Source organism: Calidris pugnax, unplaced genomic scaffold, assembly GCF_001431845.1.
Source record: "Calidris pugnax isolate Ruff unplaced genomic scaffold, ASM143184v1 scaffold197, whole genome shotgun sequence".
NCBI classification, from domain to species: Eukaryota; Metazoa; Chordata; class Aves; order Charadriiformes; family Scolopacidae; genus Calidris; species Calidris pugnax.
The window spans coordinates 380,663-399,055 of record NW_015090936.1 but is presented as its reverse complement, the minus strand read 5'-3'; the positions used below and the strand labels follow the sequence as shown (position 1 = coordinate 399,055).

Genomic DNA, 18,393 nt, shown 5'->3' with positions numbered 1-18,393 from the left:
TCTTTAGCAGTAGAAGCTAACTTTAATAAGGCATAATATACAATTTTGAAGACTTTCAGAATGGTATAGACTGTTGTCATGAATTTGTACAACTCTTACAACATCAAAGAGAGACCAAGTACATAGCAGCAATGGCACCCCTCTTTTCCTCTGCGTTCTGACTGGCCAGATCGACAAATTGAAAATACTGAACAAAAGGAATCTTTGTCAAAATTAGAATACAACTGAAAATATTGGAAGGACCTCTCCCTAGAGCTGGATCCCAAGAACCACTATATGCCTGTGCTTGTGTGAAGCTGGGGTAAGAAACAGCAATTTTATCTATTACTTGCCCATTTAAATAAAGCTATAAATGCTAAGAAATAGACCTGCCATTTCATGCATCTGCTTTTGAATGGAATTGTTCTGTTTATTATTCTTGTGCCCTCACACCTACAGACAGACTTACAATCTGTGAAAACCATGGACTAAATGAAGAGGAAAGAGGACTGGAGAAACTGAAAAGTAAGTAACTATTTTTTCCTTGCCTCCGGAAAAAACACACTCATGCACAAAGCAATTACCAAAGGATTATTAAAACAGAAGCAGGCATTTATATTTCCTGTCTCCTCTTAACTTCTGTTGGTGAAAATCAAAGCCTAAGTTTCAAAACAACCCAAATTATGAAACTAAGTTACACTAATGGAGTCATATTTGACAGCAGATTTATGACTAGATTAATAAAATTTTACAGTGGTTTCTGATAGTTCTTTTCACTTAGATTGCTTTGTTTTGAACCTATATATTTGATAAGAAGTTGGGAAAAACTTCTGGAATGTGAACACTGAGGCAAAACTACCAAAGAAGGATACAAAGGAAAAGATCAGGACGCCTTTATTAGGTTTACTGCTTACATTAATATTGAAGTAGTCCTCCTTTTTAGGCATTAAAGTAACTATAAGGAGTTATTTTACAATTCCAAATTTCTTGGGAAAAGATTTCTTGGGAAAATATTCCTATAAATCACAGCATTGATCTGTACAGACGAAACGTTGTTTGGATAGTACAAATTATTTAATCAGATTACAAAAAAAAAAAAAGACCATAAAGCTTTTAGTTTACAGAATATAACTAGAAGCACAATATGTACATTTCTAATATTCTTACTGAAGCTCTGCAATCCACTGGGCACTTGGGAGATTAATGTTCTTCATCTTTCTATACAAAACTTCTAGATTTCACTGCCAAACTCCTGCTCGCTGTTTACTATCAGCAGCATGCTCAAAAAACATGAAGTCCTAAGAAGGAAACAAAAAAACAAACAAAACACATACTTCATAAATGCAAGTCTTAGTTCAGAGATTTCCTGGTTGCTTTGCAAGGTATTAAAAGCGCCGCCTTCTCAGAAACCTCGAATGATGACAAGTTAGGACCACCTCTCTCCACTCCCCCATCACTCAGGTCTGTCAGAATAGGACACCCACAGAGAGAAAAAGATGTGGCGAAAGACCTACATGGAAACTTGAAATTATCACTAGCCAAAGCTATGCTTCTGTTACTCAGGATTCCTGTCCTGGCTTTGTTCAGCCTGACTCAGCCCCTTCAATTTTACCTCAAACTGCAGTCCATCATAATGACGATTATCTTTAGTTTACAGCTGGGGGTCCCATTTTCTGTGGCTGGGTTGCTCATGCTCACTAACACTGTACTCACCCTCTGCAGCCCCACCAGGACAGAAGCAGTACGCGTTTTGAAATGGCACCTGATGCCCAATTGCACCAGAAAGTGGAAACACTAGTGTGTCACACACTGTTTTCAAAGACCAAAGTGAGCTGTGCAGCAGTATTTGACATGGCAGAGTCAAGAGTGCAGCTGAAAGGCACTGTATCAAATTGGATTGCTTTGCCTCCACAGAAGTTCCTCCTATTGAGAACATTTAATCCTGCTCAGCTCAGTACTTTGTATACTTCCAAGGAGAACTGGGAGGAACTGGCTGCAGCACCCACCTGCCCAGTTCACCAGCTCAGTGGGCTGCTCTGCCTTTCGATGGCTCTCTTGGCTATTGCTGATCTGAACTTCTCTGGTTTCACCATCCCCATAAACATGCTCGACTACTAATATGTCTGTAGGGAGTCTTCCTTTTATAGGGTTTCTCAGTCCCATCACATATGAAGCTCTCCTTAAATACAGTTAGCGCTTCATGTAGTCTAGAATAAGCTTATTATCTGAAATAATTCTTCCTTGCCCTCCACAGTTAGTTTTACACACAGGAAGTTCACAACAAGCTGTCACCCATTTCAGGGAGCTCAGAGTCAAATCCTTTACCAGCACAACTTGAACACAAAGATGAAAAAGTCAGTTCATAGTCAAGTATTAGGGAGCGATAGACTTACAATAAGGAAGCAAGCACCAATCATGACAGCTTTCATTTTTACATCAAGGTCCATTGGGAATGTGATTCCAAAGTTATCCGCATCTGTAAGGGCTTCTTTCACAAACCCAGTCCACTGCTTAGAAATCCTCCCAACAGCACAAGTCTCATCCACAGATTTCACCTAGTTTAATATAAAATTAAAAAAACAACATCAAATCTGTCATTCATGATATTCCCAAATCCTTTTCATAATAGATCCATTTGAAAGCTTCAGACCATGTTACTTGAATTAATGCAGTCATTGCATGCAACTCTTTGTACCAAAAGGCAACCCTGACTATCAGAAAGTCAGTCTTAAGTAGCACAGACATGAACTTAATTCTAAACCTGACTGCAGAGCTCAGTGCTTTAATGGTGTTGGAAGACAGCTACCACACGCACGCACACACACTCTGCTGGAAGTGTTGTCTTTTAGCCAAGAGAGTGAATTAGTTTCTCCTGCCATGTATCAGGAACTGCTCAAGTGAAAATTAAACAAATTACATTCTTCTGCTCCAAAGCGGAGATTAGCCCTTTGTCAACATGATGTTTCCTAAAGTTAGATCCAGTCTTCATGGTTGCGTGAAAGACTAGTTCCCAAAATAAAATGATACTAAATTTGCATTAGCAGCTATTTGCAACATCATTTTAAATACTGAATGGTAGACTGGTATATCTACTACTACATTTGTACAAAAACAATAATGCGTTAATCACTATTATTTTTTAAGTGAAAGGTGTAACACTTCAGTCATTCAAACCTGTATTTTAGGTCTAAATTATCTTGATTTAGTTGGTCATTGAATGATTATTAAATGATTAAATGAGTGGTTGTAGAAATTCATTTTAATATCTGATACAGCTGAGAATAACATTTTATTAGGGCCTAACATAATAGATTCAAATAGATATTGCTGCTAAATATTTCAATTAAGAGATCTGTGTGCAAACACAGGGAATCAGTCTCACTGATCGCTGATGAATGGTCTTAAGATGTCATTTCTGGAAGTTTGTCTGGCTTATCCAGAGAAGTGAATTGATTATATTTGCATTAAAAGATTATGTATTAAGTAATTAACACATACAACAATTCCGTTGACAGGTAACAAGTAAAGCAACAAACTACTATCAAATTACTATCTGAAAGAAGCTACGTACAATTTTTAGCATTGCATACCTCAAAATTAATGTCCTCACAACAGCTACAGACAACACACGGGCCAGCAATTTTCAGTATATCCATTCTTTTCTCATCTTGAATGGTAAACTTTGGCAGGCAGGGATGCCAGTTCTGGACAACATAACCAACTGGTGTTCCTGGAGGTGCCTGAACTTCTAGCTTCACAGGAAAAAAAAACCTCCATGTGAATGTTCATGCTTTGATATCCTTCTTAGACACAACCCACACTAGCACACAAACCAACCATGACATTTTTTCCACAACAATCTGGCTTTCCAACGCATGAAGCTGCAGGGGGGTTTTTGCGAATGTTTTTAGAAAACTGCACAAATTGCAGACCTCATATACAGCTTTTGCCTTGACAGAAAAAAAAAAAAGAAAAGATGGTCCTAAGGCTATATGTACACAAGCTATATATCTACAGTAGAAAGACCAAAGTCTAGTGAAAGAAAGGCTGTGAGCATCCTGAAAGCATTCAGTGAAGACATCACAGGATGCAGCTACTACAAATCCCTCAGTAAGAGCTTTGAGTAGGCTCACATTTGAGACTTCAGAAGTTGTATCACCCCATAATAATTTTAATACTAAAAAAGCTCATTTCTTGTGCTGAATTCTACAACAACTTTCACAGCAGTACAGTGACAACTCTAGCTGTTATTTTATGAAAGCTGTTGCCCAACTCTTACACTGCAAGTCCATCTCCAGCGCAGATTTCAGCACTAGCCACAAGTTTCCTGACATGCTGACGAATCCAGTTTTTCCATTACCATCACCAGAAGTTGCAGCACACTAGTTTCTTCCCAGACCAAGACGACCTCATGCACAAATCCCTAACAAATGTCTCTCCCCACAGCTTACAGAAAAAAGCCAACTTGTTTCACCTCGCCTCCTGATTCAAGACAATCCCATCCTAAAACTGCAGAGGTGGACCACATCCCACGTGAAGGAAGATGGTGAGAGGGAGCAACTCACCTCCTGTAAGCAGCAGGGAAAGCAGCACGAAGAGCACCGGAGGGGTCTCTGCAGCGTTATCACCTCACGGCCCAGGTTGTCTGTAATCCGGAGGGTGAAGGGTCGTGCTGGCCCACAACAATTCCTGGTACAGCAGTCAGTGTCCTCTTCTGCAAAATACACCCTTTGCCCCAGAGTATTCTTGATTTCATATTTGTTTTTTGTTTCAAAGCCAGTCAAAACTGAAAAACAAGGACAAACCTGTTAAATTTCTGAGGTGTGTCTGCTTCAAAAAGTCACCATGCTAACTCTACAGCTACTCTAAGCTCTAAAGCTTTTGGAAGGCACTTCTCAGAGTCTCCCAGAGGCAGCTACTGGTAAAGTGAAGTGTTGGGGAAGGACCCTCAAGCAAAGCAGCCTGATGGACTTCAGAGAGGAGAAGCCACTATGTACATGGCAACGCAGAAAGAGCATGGAGATATCCATCAGTCCCCTCCCACCAGATACAGACACCTACAAGCACCACAATTATAAATAACACAGCATGGAAGCATCTCAGGGAAGAGGTGAAGAGAAGAGAACTGAAGAAACTTGTGAAGTTTGGGGTGAAGCAAGAAAAGGGCCGTAGAGGGCACAAACACATTCAGAATAAGGCGGCCACAAAAACAAAGCCTCACAGTCAAGAACCCCAGCACCACAAATAGAAAACAAGAGCCAAGACAGAAATTTTAATTAATTGCTCTAACAAATAAAAGTACTCTTTGAAGCATTATGGACACCTAATGCAGCAGCAGTATTAGGTGTCAGCTGAGATGGATGGTACATTTTATTTCTTCTGTTTGAAAGACACTGATAACATTACTTTGATATTCTTAAAGTGAACAGAACAAGAAAAGCAGAAAGAAAGCAGTTCAATTCGCTAAAACAGCAGGATTGCCTGGAAACAGGATCAGAGCTGCATGGAAGTCTATGGAATTAGATAAAGTAAGAGAGGACAGAAAAGAAGATCTTAAGTAGGGAAGAAAGGCAAGTAGAAATCGTGTGAATGTGTGACTTCAGCTACAACTAGCTACCAACATGATTCAGTTGCATTGCTATGTATCTTTTAAGATATAGAACCTGCTTAAAATTCTCCACCCTCCTATTTTCTCCTTCCTCTCTTCCACAACTTCTGCAGGAATTGAGACAGACAACAGAGGCAGGAAAGAGAAAGCCAGCAAACCACCTTAAATAAGTAGTGTCAACGTCTAAATTTTACTGTGCTTGGGATTATTAGATTTAAGTGTTTCTCTGTTATAAATACTTTTCACTTACTCTCAAGAAGTTCAATTTGCTGATGAATTAATATCTGGTCAATCTGTTCATGGTTGAAAAATTAAACAGAATAAATAGTTAACAAGTTGTAACTAAGAGAAATCTAGTTTTAAGAAGCGTGGTTTCATTTCAGACTGCAGATTTATGGAACAACACATTGCCTAGAGGCAGAACATCTACCAGTTAAGTTGTGGAAGTTGCTCATGTCCCCCCTTGTCCTGTCCTCTGTCAATTTAGCAGAACAGCGTTTCAGAGCACCGGAGCAGATGGCAGAAGTTGTACCCGAGCTGGTGTGTTACAAGGGGGCAGGGTGAGCGTGCCCCTGCTCCCTTCAGGGCTCAGAGTAGCTCAGCCACAGAGCCCAAGAGAGCCTCCCACACCACATACCCCAGCTGCCTACGTCAGGAGTCCAGACTGACAAAAGCAGGAAACTGAGAAATTTTAGAGCAGAAGCTCAGCTACTGCCCAGCTCCAAGTAAAACTGGGGAAAAATCAGCCTTTCCTCACTGGTGCTTTTTTTTTGTTTGGTTGGTTTTGAGAAATTTGCAAAACCAGAGACAATCCATCAGTGTTAAGCCTTAATATTTGCTCCCAGTGATGAGATGAACTGTACTTTTACAGCACAAGGACATACTCTGCAACGTGGAAACAATTCTTATTTTGCTATTAGCATTCTCTATGTTGTGAAATCTGACTAGCACCTCATCTGACAGCATTATGAAGAGGCGTGAAGAAAGCATCATGTAGAAAATGAAGCACCTCTAATGTGCTACAGTTGCCCATATTATATATATTTATTACATACACCTTGCCAAATCACATTACATCTCACAAACAATAGCTTTACAATGGGAGGGATGTATGATAGCCCTGTGCCCCCCCTTCAGCATCTCACTTGGCAGGAGAGCACTCCATGAAGTGCTGCAGCCGTAAAAGGCACCTCCACACTCAAACATGTATCACCCACATTACAAAAGGCTTCCCTTAGGCTGCTCGAAACAGCAACCTGCGCAGCTGCCACAGAACCAGAGGCTTCTTTTTAGCTATTTCAGGGATGCAGGCTGCTTCTCAGGATAACCTGTTCTCTGGGGAAGGAGGAAGGGTGCAGGTACCTGTGTGAGGTATTCCAGGCCAGGAGGGCAGTTGGGAAAAGCTGGAGGGACGGGCATCCAGATTGTCCCTTCCTTTCCGATGGGCTGGTTCTGGATGGGTGGAGCAGCAAATCCAGGTGGAACTGGACTTGCGGCCTGTACCTGGAAGCCATAGTACCCCGCGTCTGCGACACCTGGTGCTGCAGGAGAGATGCAGTTATGAAACTTAGATGTCGGAAAAAAATTGCCCCATGGATCTTTGAAAGATTCATTTGTTTACTGTTTTGACCCATGAAGATCCTTATGCCCACAATATATTTCAGTTATGAATACGGCAGCTCTTGTGAGGGAGGTTACACTGGATTGGCATGTTCTAATCCCTCTGGACAAAACCAAACCAAATAAATAAATGCATCATTCTTGAGTATAGCAGAAATTTTATTCACATAAAGATAGGCAGTTCAGAAATTAGAAATTAATAAATGAAGGTTAAGTAGAGAAGACAGAGTATCTTTAAAAACATGAAAAGTATTGGCATTTACACATTGTCAGTTGAGCAAATGAGGAATTTTATGATAAAATTTTCCTGGAATTATCCTTCTACTTATGTGATAGGAAACATACTTTAAGCAAAGTTTATCTGCAGGTTTCAAACCACGTTAACTGTTATCTAAAAACTGCACTTTCCCATTTGTTTAACGGATTCTCTTTCAAAACACGGGAAATCCACAACTCCCTTCATGGAACATTGTTCCGCGTTTTGAGAATGTCAAGTAAGTCTCCTCTGGGTGGCACTCAGCAGGAAACACAAGCTCTCCTGAAGCACTCCAGGGTCTGAATGCTCAGCACCCACCAGGTGGCACAGGCAGCCTCAGTGCTCACCACCCATCCCTCCTCCCCAGGCTGCTCCAGAGCCCTGCCCTTGGCCTGGGTACCCTCCTGCAGAACATGCCCTTTGCTACAGAGACACCTTATGACCTTGTAGCAGAAGCTGTTATTGAAAGTTAGAGAACAAGAACTGTATTTTTTCCTCTCATTTCTCTCAACACTTTCCTGATAAGGCCTTCAATCTGGAATTTTATATTTTACTCAGAAGCAAGCACAATGCAGAAAGCCACAAGGAATGTTTCTGTAGAGCTGTACGAGCTGTAGAGAGTTCAGGAGCTGCTGATCGGGACACTCACCTTTAGCCCAAATCAGTTCAGCACCAATGTTTCATGTTTTGTCACCAAACACGGACTGCACCCCATGAAAGCTCCCGCCATGGCCGTGAGCGGGACAGCACCTCAGGTGATGTCAACAGCTGTGGCTTGGAACTCACGGCTGATCGGGACACTCACCTTTAGCCCAAATCAGTTCAGCACCAATGTTTCATGTTTTGTCACCAAACACGGACTGCACCCCATGAAAGCTCCCGCCATGGCCGTGAGCGGGACAGCACCTCAGGTGATGTCAACAGCTGTGGCTTGGAACTCACGGGTGGCTGGATCCCTCACCCCAGAGAAGGAACCACCGTACAGAACACAACATTTTATGTCTGAGCACAGGCTTTACACGGAAACTGACCCTCTCCTGCTATCGTGTGGAAGTGTGTGCACATACAACTATTCCAAAGGGAAAATGCTCCCCAACCTTCATCGCAGAGGCAGCGTGTGCCTGTGCCCCACTGAAGGTGTTCTTACAGACCCCAGAGGCCCTGCTGCAAGATGCACAAGCTGTCACTGATGAACAGCACAGCAACTCAGGCCATTTGCATTTTAACTATAACCCATGCTTTGAACCCGATTGTTAGAAATTGCTCATTGTTGGAAACTGACCCTCTCCTGCTATCGTGTGGAAGTGTGTGCACATACAACTATTCCAAAGGGAAAATGCTCCCCAACCTTCATCGCAGAGGCAGCGTGTGCCTGTGCCCCACTGAAGGTGTTCTTACAGACCCCAGAGGCCCTGCTGCAAGATGCACAAGCTGTCACTGATGAACAGCACAGCAACTCAGGCCATTTGCATTTTAACTATAACCCATGCTTTGAACCCGATTGTTAGAAATTGCTCATTGTTATTTGGTTCTTCAGAAAGCAGTTAGTTACCAGCACATGAGAAGCAATTTACAAGTGCTGCATTTTGAATGAGGAACTGAAAATGAAGTGGAAGAGGAGAAAAGCAAATGACTGAAAGCGTAACTTATAATCACAGGCAAATTACAGCAACGAAGTAGGGAACAGGAACAGAACACATGCACCAGGAGAACTGCAAGAAAACAATTCTTCAGTTCTTGAGTTGTCCCATGCTTATTTCCTAGTGGTAGAGCAGATCTGTAGCCAGGCAACCTACCTTGGTAAGTCCCAGGTGCCTGAGGATAGCCATAGGGGACTTGATTTCCTGGTGCATAGTCAGGATTTGGAAATCCAGGTGCTGGTGCTGGGTTATATGCTGGAAGAATGGAACATATAATTTGAGTATTGCTCATTTCCTCCTACCCTATGGTGCAAGATCCCCAGCATTGCCTCCTTTTGCAGAGGAGACACATAACAAAATTAAGCAGCTGTTTTCTGTATAGCAAAAATTGTACAACAAGCTCGTATTTATGCACAGTATGTATATTAAACATCAATGTAACTTAAAGGAGTTCTGATACTTAAACTGCAGAAAAAAAGCAGCTATTATACGTGATGTCATGAAGATGTCACAGAACCATCTAGCTTGGAAGGGATCTCTTGAGATCACCTAGTCTAACTCCTGCTCAAGCAGGGTCAGTTCACTCTCTGTCTGGACCAGAGGTGCCTCTGTTCATTTACATAAAGAAGGAGGCTTTCATTCAAAGAATTGCCAGGGAACTGACAGGCTGCCCTCCTGTACAGAAAAGACTGGTAATGAGCCATTCTCCACTATATAAAATATTTTCTCCCCAATTTCTTCAAGTTAGGACTATACTATGCCTCACCGACAGACTCAGGCAACTTAAAGGAGTTCTGATACTTAAACTGCAGAAAAAAAGCAGCTATTATACATGATGTCATGAAGATGTCACAGAACCATCTAGCTTGGAAGGGATCTCTTGAGATCACCTAGTCTAACTCCTGCTCAAGCAGGGTCAGTTCACTCTCTGTCTGGACCAGAGGTGCCTCTGTTCATTTACATGAAGAAGGAGGCTTTCATTCAAAGAATTGCCAGGGAACTGACAGGCCGCCCTCCTGTACAGAAAAGACTGGTAATGAGCCATTCTCCACTATATAAAATATTTTCTCCCCTATTTCTTCAAGTTAGGACTATACTAGGGTTATAGTTAGGGTTATAGATTTAAAAACCATTTACCAAGTTCAGTTTGTAAGCAGAAATAACTTGAATTTCAAGATTATTTATTTATTTAACTTCAGAACTCAAGATCTGAAAATATAAGCTTTACGTTTTTGTTCAGTTTGTAAGCAGAAATAACTTGAATTTCAAGATTATTTATTTATTTTATTTAACTTCAGAACTCACGATCTGAAAATGTAAGCTTTACGTTTTGCAAATTATTAAATTTTTAAATGTAAGTAATTTCAATTCAGAACATTCATATATATTTCATACAATTAGAAGGTAAGCTAATAGCTAATATTGCTTGACTACCTCAGAAGGACCCATGTTATCTCTGATATTAACAAAAGATGACATTTTGTTTCTATTTTACTCACCTTGCATTGTCGTGGATCTGCTTACAATTGTTCTGCAAAACAACATTTTTATTTCATAGTTTTTTAAATACATAATTCCACACAGGACTCACTCAAAGTTCTCTATTTATTATTGATAAAAGATACTTTCCTGTCTAAACCATATGGGAAAGCTGAATTACAAATACAAACTAAAATAACTTTAAGGCTTCCTTCTAGGCCATGTCCCACCACAACTCAAGTCTGCATTGTCTGTGCCTGCATTTATGCTTTGAGTACCCTGAAACCAGCCTAAACTCAGAGGAAAGCATCAGGATGTGCAATTATTTCATTACAGTGCAGGACTCCATTGTGCAGCTGTTCACAAACATCATGCAATTTGTATGAACAAATTACTGCAGTAATGTCAGAGGAACTGGTTTAGTGCATTGACGTTAGACTACAAAACCTGCTTGGGTAAATCCTGGAGCAGCCGTGATGCCGTACCACCACCTGTTCACTTCTCTATACTATTCCACTTCTTAAGTGGTACTACTAAATACCACATATGCAATTTTTGTCTCCACACAGTAATAAAGGGTGGGCTTGCACAGGCAAGTGGGCTTCCACAGCAGAGTATCATGAATGAAAGAGCCAACTGCTTGTCTTTTTCTTTCTACTCTTCCAGCATTGCCAAAAGAAGTTAAACAAAAACAAACACAAAAAAAACCCCAAACAAACAGAAAGAACATTTACTGATGTCAGCATCAACCTTGAGAGATATTCCTTTCAGTCTCTGGGGTAACAAGAGAAGCAGGATGATGACAGCAACTTCTATTAAAAACAGAGCTCCAAAATATCCAGGAGATCTGTAAGTGGAAGTATGAATAAGGACAGCATAGGAGCTCCTTTTCATAGGATCAAAAGCCTTAAAACAAACAATAAACCCAGTTATTCTTTAAGAGTAATGCAGTTCAAGTTAAAATAGTAATTTATTTGTCTGTTAGGATTCTTCCAAGTCGTTCAGCTGAAGGAACATGGTTGTTCAAAGCTGGGAATGAAACTGAAAGTAGCTCCTTCCTGCTTTTCACTCACAGGGCGTCGCAGGAGAGTTTAATGGTTCTGGGATGACATGGCATCTAGTTCACTTCCCAACTCACACATAACATCCTCTTTGTTTAATAAATCGGTCTTAAAGTGTTCCTTTTTTAGTTGTTTTTTTTCCTTCTACTTTACCAGTTTTCACTTCCCAACTCACACATAACATCCTCTTCATTTAATAAATCTGTCTTAAAGTGTTCCTTTTTTAGTATTTTTTTTCTTCTACCTTACCAGTTCTACTAACAAAACCACCATCTTTAATTGGATTCTGGTCCCTATATGAATACAAGTTAAAAAAACCATAATAATTTGAAGTTATACTACTACTTTAAGAATCTGAAAGAACACATTCAAATGACATAGCTTAAACCTTATTCTCACAGTTGGTAATATAAAAAGCCAAATTTAATATAGAACCATATTAAAGTATGTTGCCAAAGCTACTATTCTTGTAGGAATAGCCCAAATTAAAGATGAATAAAAAAATGTTATTTAAACTAGCAAAAGATCAGTTTATACTGTGATATCTTCCACCTACCTGAACTTCAGTGAAATACTGAGAATTACAACTAAAGGGAGGGTGGAGACAGAATCATATGATTTATTTAAAATAAAGTCTTTACAGTGGCCCAGAATCTTTTTTCTCCCTACAATCACACATATACGCTGCTGTTCAATCTAGGATTTAGCAAATGTTGATACGCTCTATAGCTAGAAAATCAACAAAGATTTTACAAAGATCAACTCTCATTTCATCAGCCATAATGCTAAAGAGAATATTAAGCTTATTTCTTTTAATAAAATTGTCTCTTTTCTTCTATTCCTTTTTATCTAGGTGCCTTCTATCACCTATAATTCAGTCATCAAGAGTAACACATTGTCATTCATGCCCCGCTTTTCATCTGAATGATTTATAAAGATTGTGAAATAACATAAAATTCTGAAACACCAAAGAAATGAGGAACAAAACCTCGCTTTCATCAACCCTTATATTGCACAATATATTGTTCAGCTGCGTTGTTCCGCATGCGGGAAATTCCCATCTGGTGAAATCTCAGTCAAGAAACAGTAGTAATGGGAAGCCCAGTCACTTAGAAAGGAGTTGGTACCAGCTGCCTGAGTCACGCAAAGCAATGATCTGAAGCCTACATTTTCATTTCAGTTTAATAAAATGAGGCTTTACCTGCTTCTAGATGCTACTAGTTCTAGCAACAGTTTTAAAACAAACATAGGGAACAATCACTGAAATGTTACTTACCTAGCGTGGAAAAGTAAAGGTATTTGCATTTAGCTCCCACTAATAGAAAAGTGGAAGAATGCTATTTCTTTGTAACGGAGTTGAAATTCCACAGAGTTAAAGGAAAAAATAAATAAAGGAAGTACTTAATCAAATAGAAGTCCATTACTGAATTAATTTTGGTTCAACAAAAGCAGTAGCTGCACAAACCCTGCGTGCTATGCTGGGCACATGCTGCAGCCTGAATCCACGAGCTGAATGGAGAGTAAGCTGGAGTGGCAGGAGTAAGCCAGCCACGGTGTTCCAGCAGCACCAGCTGTCTATCTTTGCCTACATCACATAAAAAGCTTTTACAAGGCCCTAAACAATCTGATCTAAATTTGAATTTAGGCTGGCTTTAAACAGAGAAAGAGACCAAATGTTATCCTTTCCGAGCAAATTATACCAGAATTGTAAGGGTCCTTCACATTTGATTACATTACCTGAGGTCTTTGCTTATCAAACATTCTCCAAACCCCCCGGCTGGAGCGCAGAGGGGCGAGAGGAGGCTGGGGACCAGGCTGTGGCTCCCACCACCTCACCCCTCACTGGGGCTATTTTGGGTTAGGGCTGTGTCGGAAAAAGCAGCTGAGTTTTGCCCTTTCCGGGCAGCGAAAGGGAGTGCAGATAAGATACAAACATCCTCTCTCCTCCGGGCAAGGGGACATACCTGGGTTCAGCTTCACACCAGGGAAAGCAGAAGTGATTTTGGCAAGAGGAAGGAAGCGCAGGACTGGAAATGCTTTCTGCGAAGTGGCTGCTTGGTAATGAGTAATGTTTATGAAATAAATGCAGTCTCTGGATGGTCTGAGGCCCCCTCACTGCGCCTGTGTGACAGACAGACAGACACACACAAAACAAACCCACCTTAACTGCCTGGACCAGCCATTCAGCTGCGGGTTATCAAGCTGACAGGAGACCCTCACCCCTCAGTTGCTGTACTGCTCATGAGAGAAGGGGCTCACACGAAGAAGCCTCATTCTTCGTACCCTGTCCCTATATGTTTTACTGTCTAGAATCCATATTGCCAGCCTTACTCCTCATCCAGAGCAGTTCCCAGACTTTTTTTCCCTTGCAGTCAGCTGCTGTGATAGCCTAAACCCTCTCACCCACACACCCAACCCGGTCCTCACCTTCTCCTTACTTAAATTGTTTCTCAAATGGGTAACATGGAAGCAACACTCAGAGGCATCCAGGTGCCCAGGCACAGTGGCTTCCCTCCTCCAAGAGTTTAGAGCCTGGACACTTAAGGACAGCCAATAATTTTGGGGAATGAAATCGAGAAATACCGGAAGGAAATACCGGTTCCAAAAGAAGTCAGAACAAAGCTGCTCTAGTTCAGAAACCAGTGAGGAAATAACATCCCTGGATTGTTCCTTTCTAAGGAATGGCAGAATGCCCGCATTTCTTTTCAGTCACTTTCTCATTTTTAGAACCGCATTATACAACTCCATCTCCCTTTCCCTGATGTCATTAGATACACTGCAACTGATTTAGAAAGCTTCTGGTTTTTATCAGAAAAACATATACTAGCACGACAATCAGTTTCGTTTCTTACCAGCTCACTAAATACTCCCAAGAGCAAATTTACATAAGCTGCCAAACACAAATATCACGCATGGTGCCATTTAAATACCAAGCCTGACCCTTTCCAAGGTTTACAATTCAAAAAACATACTTAGAACGCCAAACACCCATGAGGTATGCATTAGTTCACCCTAGCTAGCTTTGTGGCATTCATTTTCATCCTCACGTTATATTAAACTATTCAGCCACTAGATTTTAACCTTTACTGCTGGAAAAACAGTATACTTAAAAATACTCTAGTTGATCTAATTAAGCAGGTTGTTTCTGCTAAAGCTAAAAGAAAAACCAGCCTTGACAGAAAGAACGAAGTGAGCTATAGGGTAACAAAAAATGATTTTGTTCTGATGCAGTGAGGTACCATCTCCCCTTATGTAGGCACCTCTCCTGAAACCTGAGAGCCCCAACACCCGAGAACCAAAAATACAGCTGCCACTCTGGGTATGCAGCCTCAGGGCGAGGAGGGCACATCTCTAGAGCTTCCCTGCTGGGTGCCAGGACCACCATCCCCAGAACCGTGCTCTCCTGCGCTCTCCTCCCCAGAGTGGGGCTCTCCCAGGACAGCCTTGGCAGCAAGATCTTCCCTTAAATCACTCTTTGCAAGCGAGTTGCTTGGCTAAAGAGAGACACGTCCTAATTGATATGCCCAATCCCCAAGTGGAAAAGGCTGCCCTTCTAACCATCAGGTCCATTTCACCGCCCTGCTTGAATCTTGGCAATGAAAAAAAACACAAGACACCTGCAAGGACCACCCAGGAGACACCATACACGGCAAAGAGACTTATACCCACAGCAAAAAAAAATAAATTACCCGTTCCCAAAGCCGACCTGAGCCCCGTTTCCAGCCGCCCCGCTCCGCGGCGCCCGGCGCTGGCGGAACACCCCGCTGCGGGCGGGAACTACGCGGGGCCGCCCCCTCCCGGGGCAGCGCGGGGGCGGGGAGCCAGCGCACTGCCTCGCTTCCAGGATTAAAGATAAATAAATTAAAAAAAAAAAGGATGTTTATCAACTGAGAAACACGGCCCGAGAGCGGCGGCGCAACAACCGCATCCTCCGGCCCGCAAAGCACTCCGCGGGTTTGAGCGCTCCTGCGGACTCGTTTACTGCCCTCTTTTGCCATGGCAGGGGAACGGAAGGTCAAATCTTTTTCTTAAAATTAAGCGGTGCAGTGTTTTTAGAAGGTTTGGTTTCGGTTTTTATTTTTGCCGAGCCAGAGATTTAAGGCAGCAGCAATGTCTCTCTCCGTGTAACTTTTACAACTAAAATAACAGCGGAGTTCTTTCATTGAGGAGGTCGGGCAGTTCCAACTTGCCTGTGTAACTATCCTGGTTCCTATGTACATCAAATCATTAAAATCCTAAAAAAAAATTTTAAGAACTCTTAGGTTTCCTATAATCTCACACCATCACCATTTCCTGTCTACATCAAATCATTAAAATCCTAAAAAAAAAAATTAAGAACTCTTAGGTTTCCTATAATCTTCACAGCATCACCATTTCCTGTGTGAAAAGGTTTCCACTGTGACCTAAATAACTCTGCAAAGACAGCTGGTTTCTGTGAAATAACCTGTTGATGGAAGAAAAAAAAATAAAACCCTAAGCCTTTGATTACCCTGATGCACCAGTTCTGACAGATTTCCTAAAAACACAGGTGATTTGAGGAAATTACTACCTTATCTTTGGCTCATTCTAATATCATTAATATGACATTAATAGGTACATTAATACGTATCGATATGATACTATTTGGAGAAATACAGACAGTGCAGTGCATTCCTGCTTGAGGAAACACTTTTTAAGACTGAAAAGGTCCAAGGTTTCCTTAAAGTTTCCTATAACTTTTAAAGTTGGTTTGGTTTTTTTTTTTACTTCAGAAAAAATTGCCTCTAGGCACCTGCCCCAAAAATGAGTCTTACCAAAAGGGATAGTTTTGTGATGCAGAATCCAAACACACACAATTTTGAGAAGAGGGGCACCTATTAATTTGTTTACTTTTTGATAACAACTTTAACCATGGAAGGTGAAGCCCAAGAAGGACAGACAATACTTTAATAAGTCTGACTGTATACAAATACATTTTGTGTGTGGTCTCAAGTTTACTATACTTTCCTGCTTCCATGTAGGCTCTGTGGATCCGCGCTCACTGTCCCTTATTCATTAGCAGCCTTTTAGTGACGAAGAATGGGGAGGTCTGAAACCAGAGTACCAGGAAAGCTGCTGAAGGCCTTTCATGTAAACATAGTTGGAGTTTTAGACGCAGATGATCACTTTAAAACAAAGGCTCATCAAGGCTTCTGTTAAAGAAGGTTTACCATAAATTTATCTTTTAAAAAAAACGCAAACACAAAACCAAACCAACCAAAACTCCAGTCATACTTTATATCTCAAAGTGCCCCATTTGTTGGTAGATTTGTTGTAGGATCATGTAAAATTAAGACAGGGAAGTGTTAAATCCCTCACTTTCAGCTCATCTTTTTAAGAAAGAAGATATTTAATCATAAAGCATGTTGTATATTCCAAATATTTTCAGGTTAAAGATGATAAAAAAGATGCAGTTATCAGTGTGACATGGATAAGACATTAATATATTAAACTGAAATACCTGATTTTATCATGATCGTTGTAGATTTACAGAATACTAGTTAATGATTATCATAAAACATTGCAGGGTTACAAAGAAAGTGGTATAACATACTGCAGAGGATTGGCTTACCAAGACATTTCTTTAAATGTCACTGTTAAGATTCACATGGAATTCCTATTGCCTGCAAACTTGTAGCCTATATTTTTACTGTAATGGATTTTCATTTACATATTAATGACATTTTCATCGTTAGATTCTATGAAATTAATTACATTCTAGATTTTTTCTTAACACATTACAGTGAATAACAAAATATTTTCCTAAGTTTTAATTCTAATACTTAATTCTCCTGCTAATTTCTTCAATGTTTTCGGTTCTCAGACCATTCAATAAACATGATAAGCTGAGATTTAAAATAAAAAAATAAATTAGGGTCTTTTAAACTTTTGTTCATATTGTTGAAAGTCTTGTCTTTCATTCTTCAGAAGCTTTTGGATATTATTACACGTACAATGTGTACAGGTGCAGATAAAACCTAATGAGATGCTATATCCCAGCCTTATTTTCAGTATAGCAGAATTATAAAACAAAGTAAAGAATGGTTCTGTTCTGTCAAAGGATCTAAATAATGGATCTATGGTAGCAAAATGCACTTTTGATTTTTCCATCTCTAGGCTGCCACTATCCTTGTCTTTCATTATACATTCCTACTCTTCGAGTTTGAGGACTGCCAGCCAAGTACTAATTAGCTGTGAAGAAGGTAATCCTGTCTGATAGATGAGTAGAAACAAAAATGTGTGGTGTTTTCACAAGAAGGGAAAAAGACAGTCTGCTCCTCCTGTGTTAGGGATGAGCTACCTAATTCTTATAATCGGTTGATCATAGTGGTAAGTGGGCTATAGAAAGTAGCATCATTCTGAAATATTTTGTATTTCAGATGGCATCAAATATAAGCTCATTGCGCAGACACCACAACAAAGAGATTTACCTCTTCTCCAGATCCTGCAGCTTTGAACACCTTTGCAGCAAGGTATTAACTGCAGTTTGCCGTGGAACACGTTACGTGCCCTGAAGTAACAGATGAAGAATTTGATGCTCGGAGGTTATAGATCCTAAATTAGATACTGACAGTGAGAAAGCCAGCACCAGTCCGTCAGCTTCTCCAGGGACACCAGGGGCACAGGGAACTCCTGATGGATAACTCTGAAAGACAAAATTACCTTGTCCTCAGGAAAGAACAGTTCTGAAAACCGAATATTAATCTTACCCCACTCCAAGATAGGAAGCTA

At 40.7% G+C, this 18,393-nt stretch overlaps 1 protein-coding gene across 6 annotated transcripts; it reads right to left on the bottom strand.

Annotated features, from left to right (window-relative positions):
* Window positions 1-848: 848 nt before the first annotated feature.
* LOC106893645 (phospholipid scramblase 1-like) lies at window positions 849-18,111 on the bottom strand. 6 transcript variants are annotated; one of them, XM_014951805.1, is made up of 10 exons: window positions 18,093-18,111; window positions 13,608-13,764; window positions 10,603-10,634; window positions 9,260-9,358; window positions 6,950-7,128; window positions 5,838-5,880; window positions 4,545-4,765; window positions 3,570-3,731; window positions 2,373-2,534; window positions 849-1,277 (listed from the first exon to the last, which is right to left on the bottom strand). In XM_014951805.1, exons 3-10 carry the CDS (start codon window positions 10,607-10,609, stop codon window positions 1,218-1,220), a joined length of 933 nt encoding a protein of 310 aa, XP_014807291.1. In that variant the 5' UTR covers window positions 10,610-10,634; window positions 13,608-13,764; window positions 18,093-18,111; the 3' UTR covers window positions 849-1,217. The 6 variants fall into 6 exon arrangements, with proteins under 6 accessions (XP_014807291.1, XP_014807289.1, XP_014807290.1 ...); XM_014951803.1 differs by lacking the exon at window positions 18,093-18,111 and adding an exon at window positions 15,333-15,467; XM_014951804.1 differs by lacking the exon at window positions 18,093-18,111 and adding an exon at window positions 15,313-15,436.
* Between the last annotated feature and the right edge of the window lie 282 nt (window positions 18,112-18,393).

Bases quoted from the DNA above. Each gene is read 5' to 3' on its own strand.
- LOC106893645 (XM_014951805.1), bottom strand. The intron at 5,881-6,949 runs GTACCTGCACCC...AACCATGAACAG, and splicing joins GCCTGGAATACCTCACACAG to ATTGACCAGATATTAATTCA. The intron at 1,278-2,372 runs GTAAGTCTATCG...TTTCCTTCTTAG, and splicing joins TTGGTGCTTGCTTCCTTATT to GACTTCATGTTTTTTGAGCA.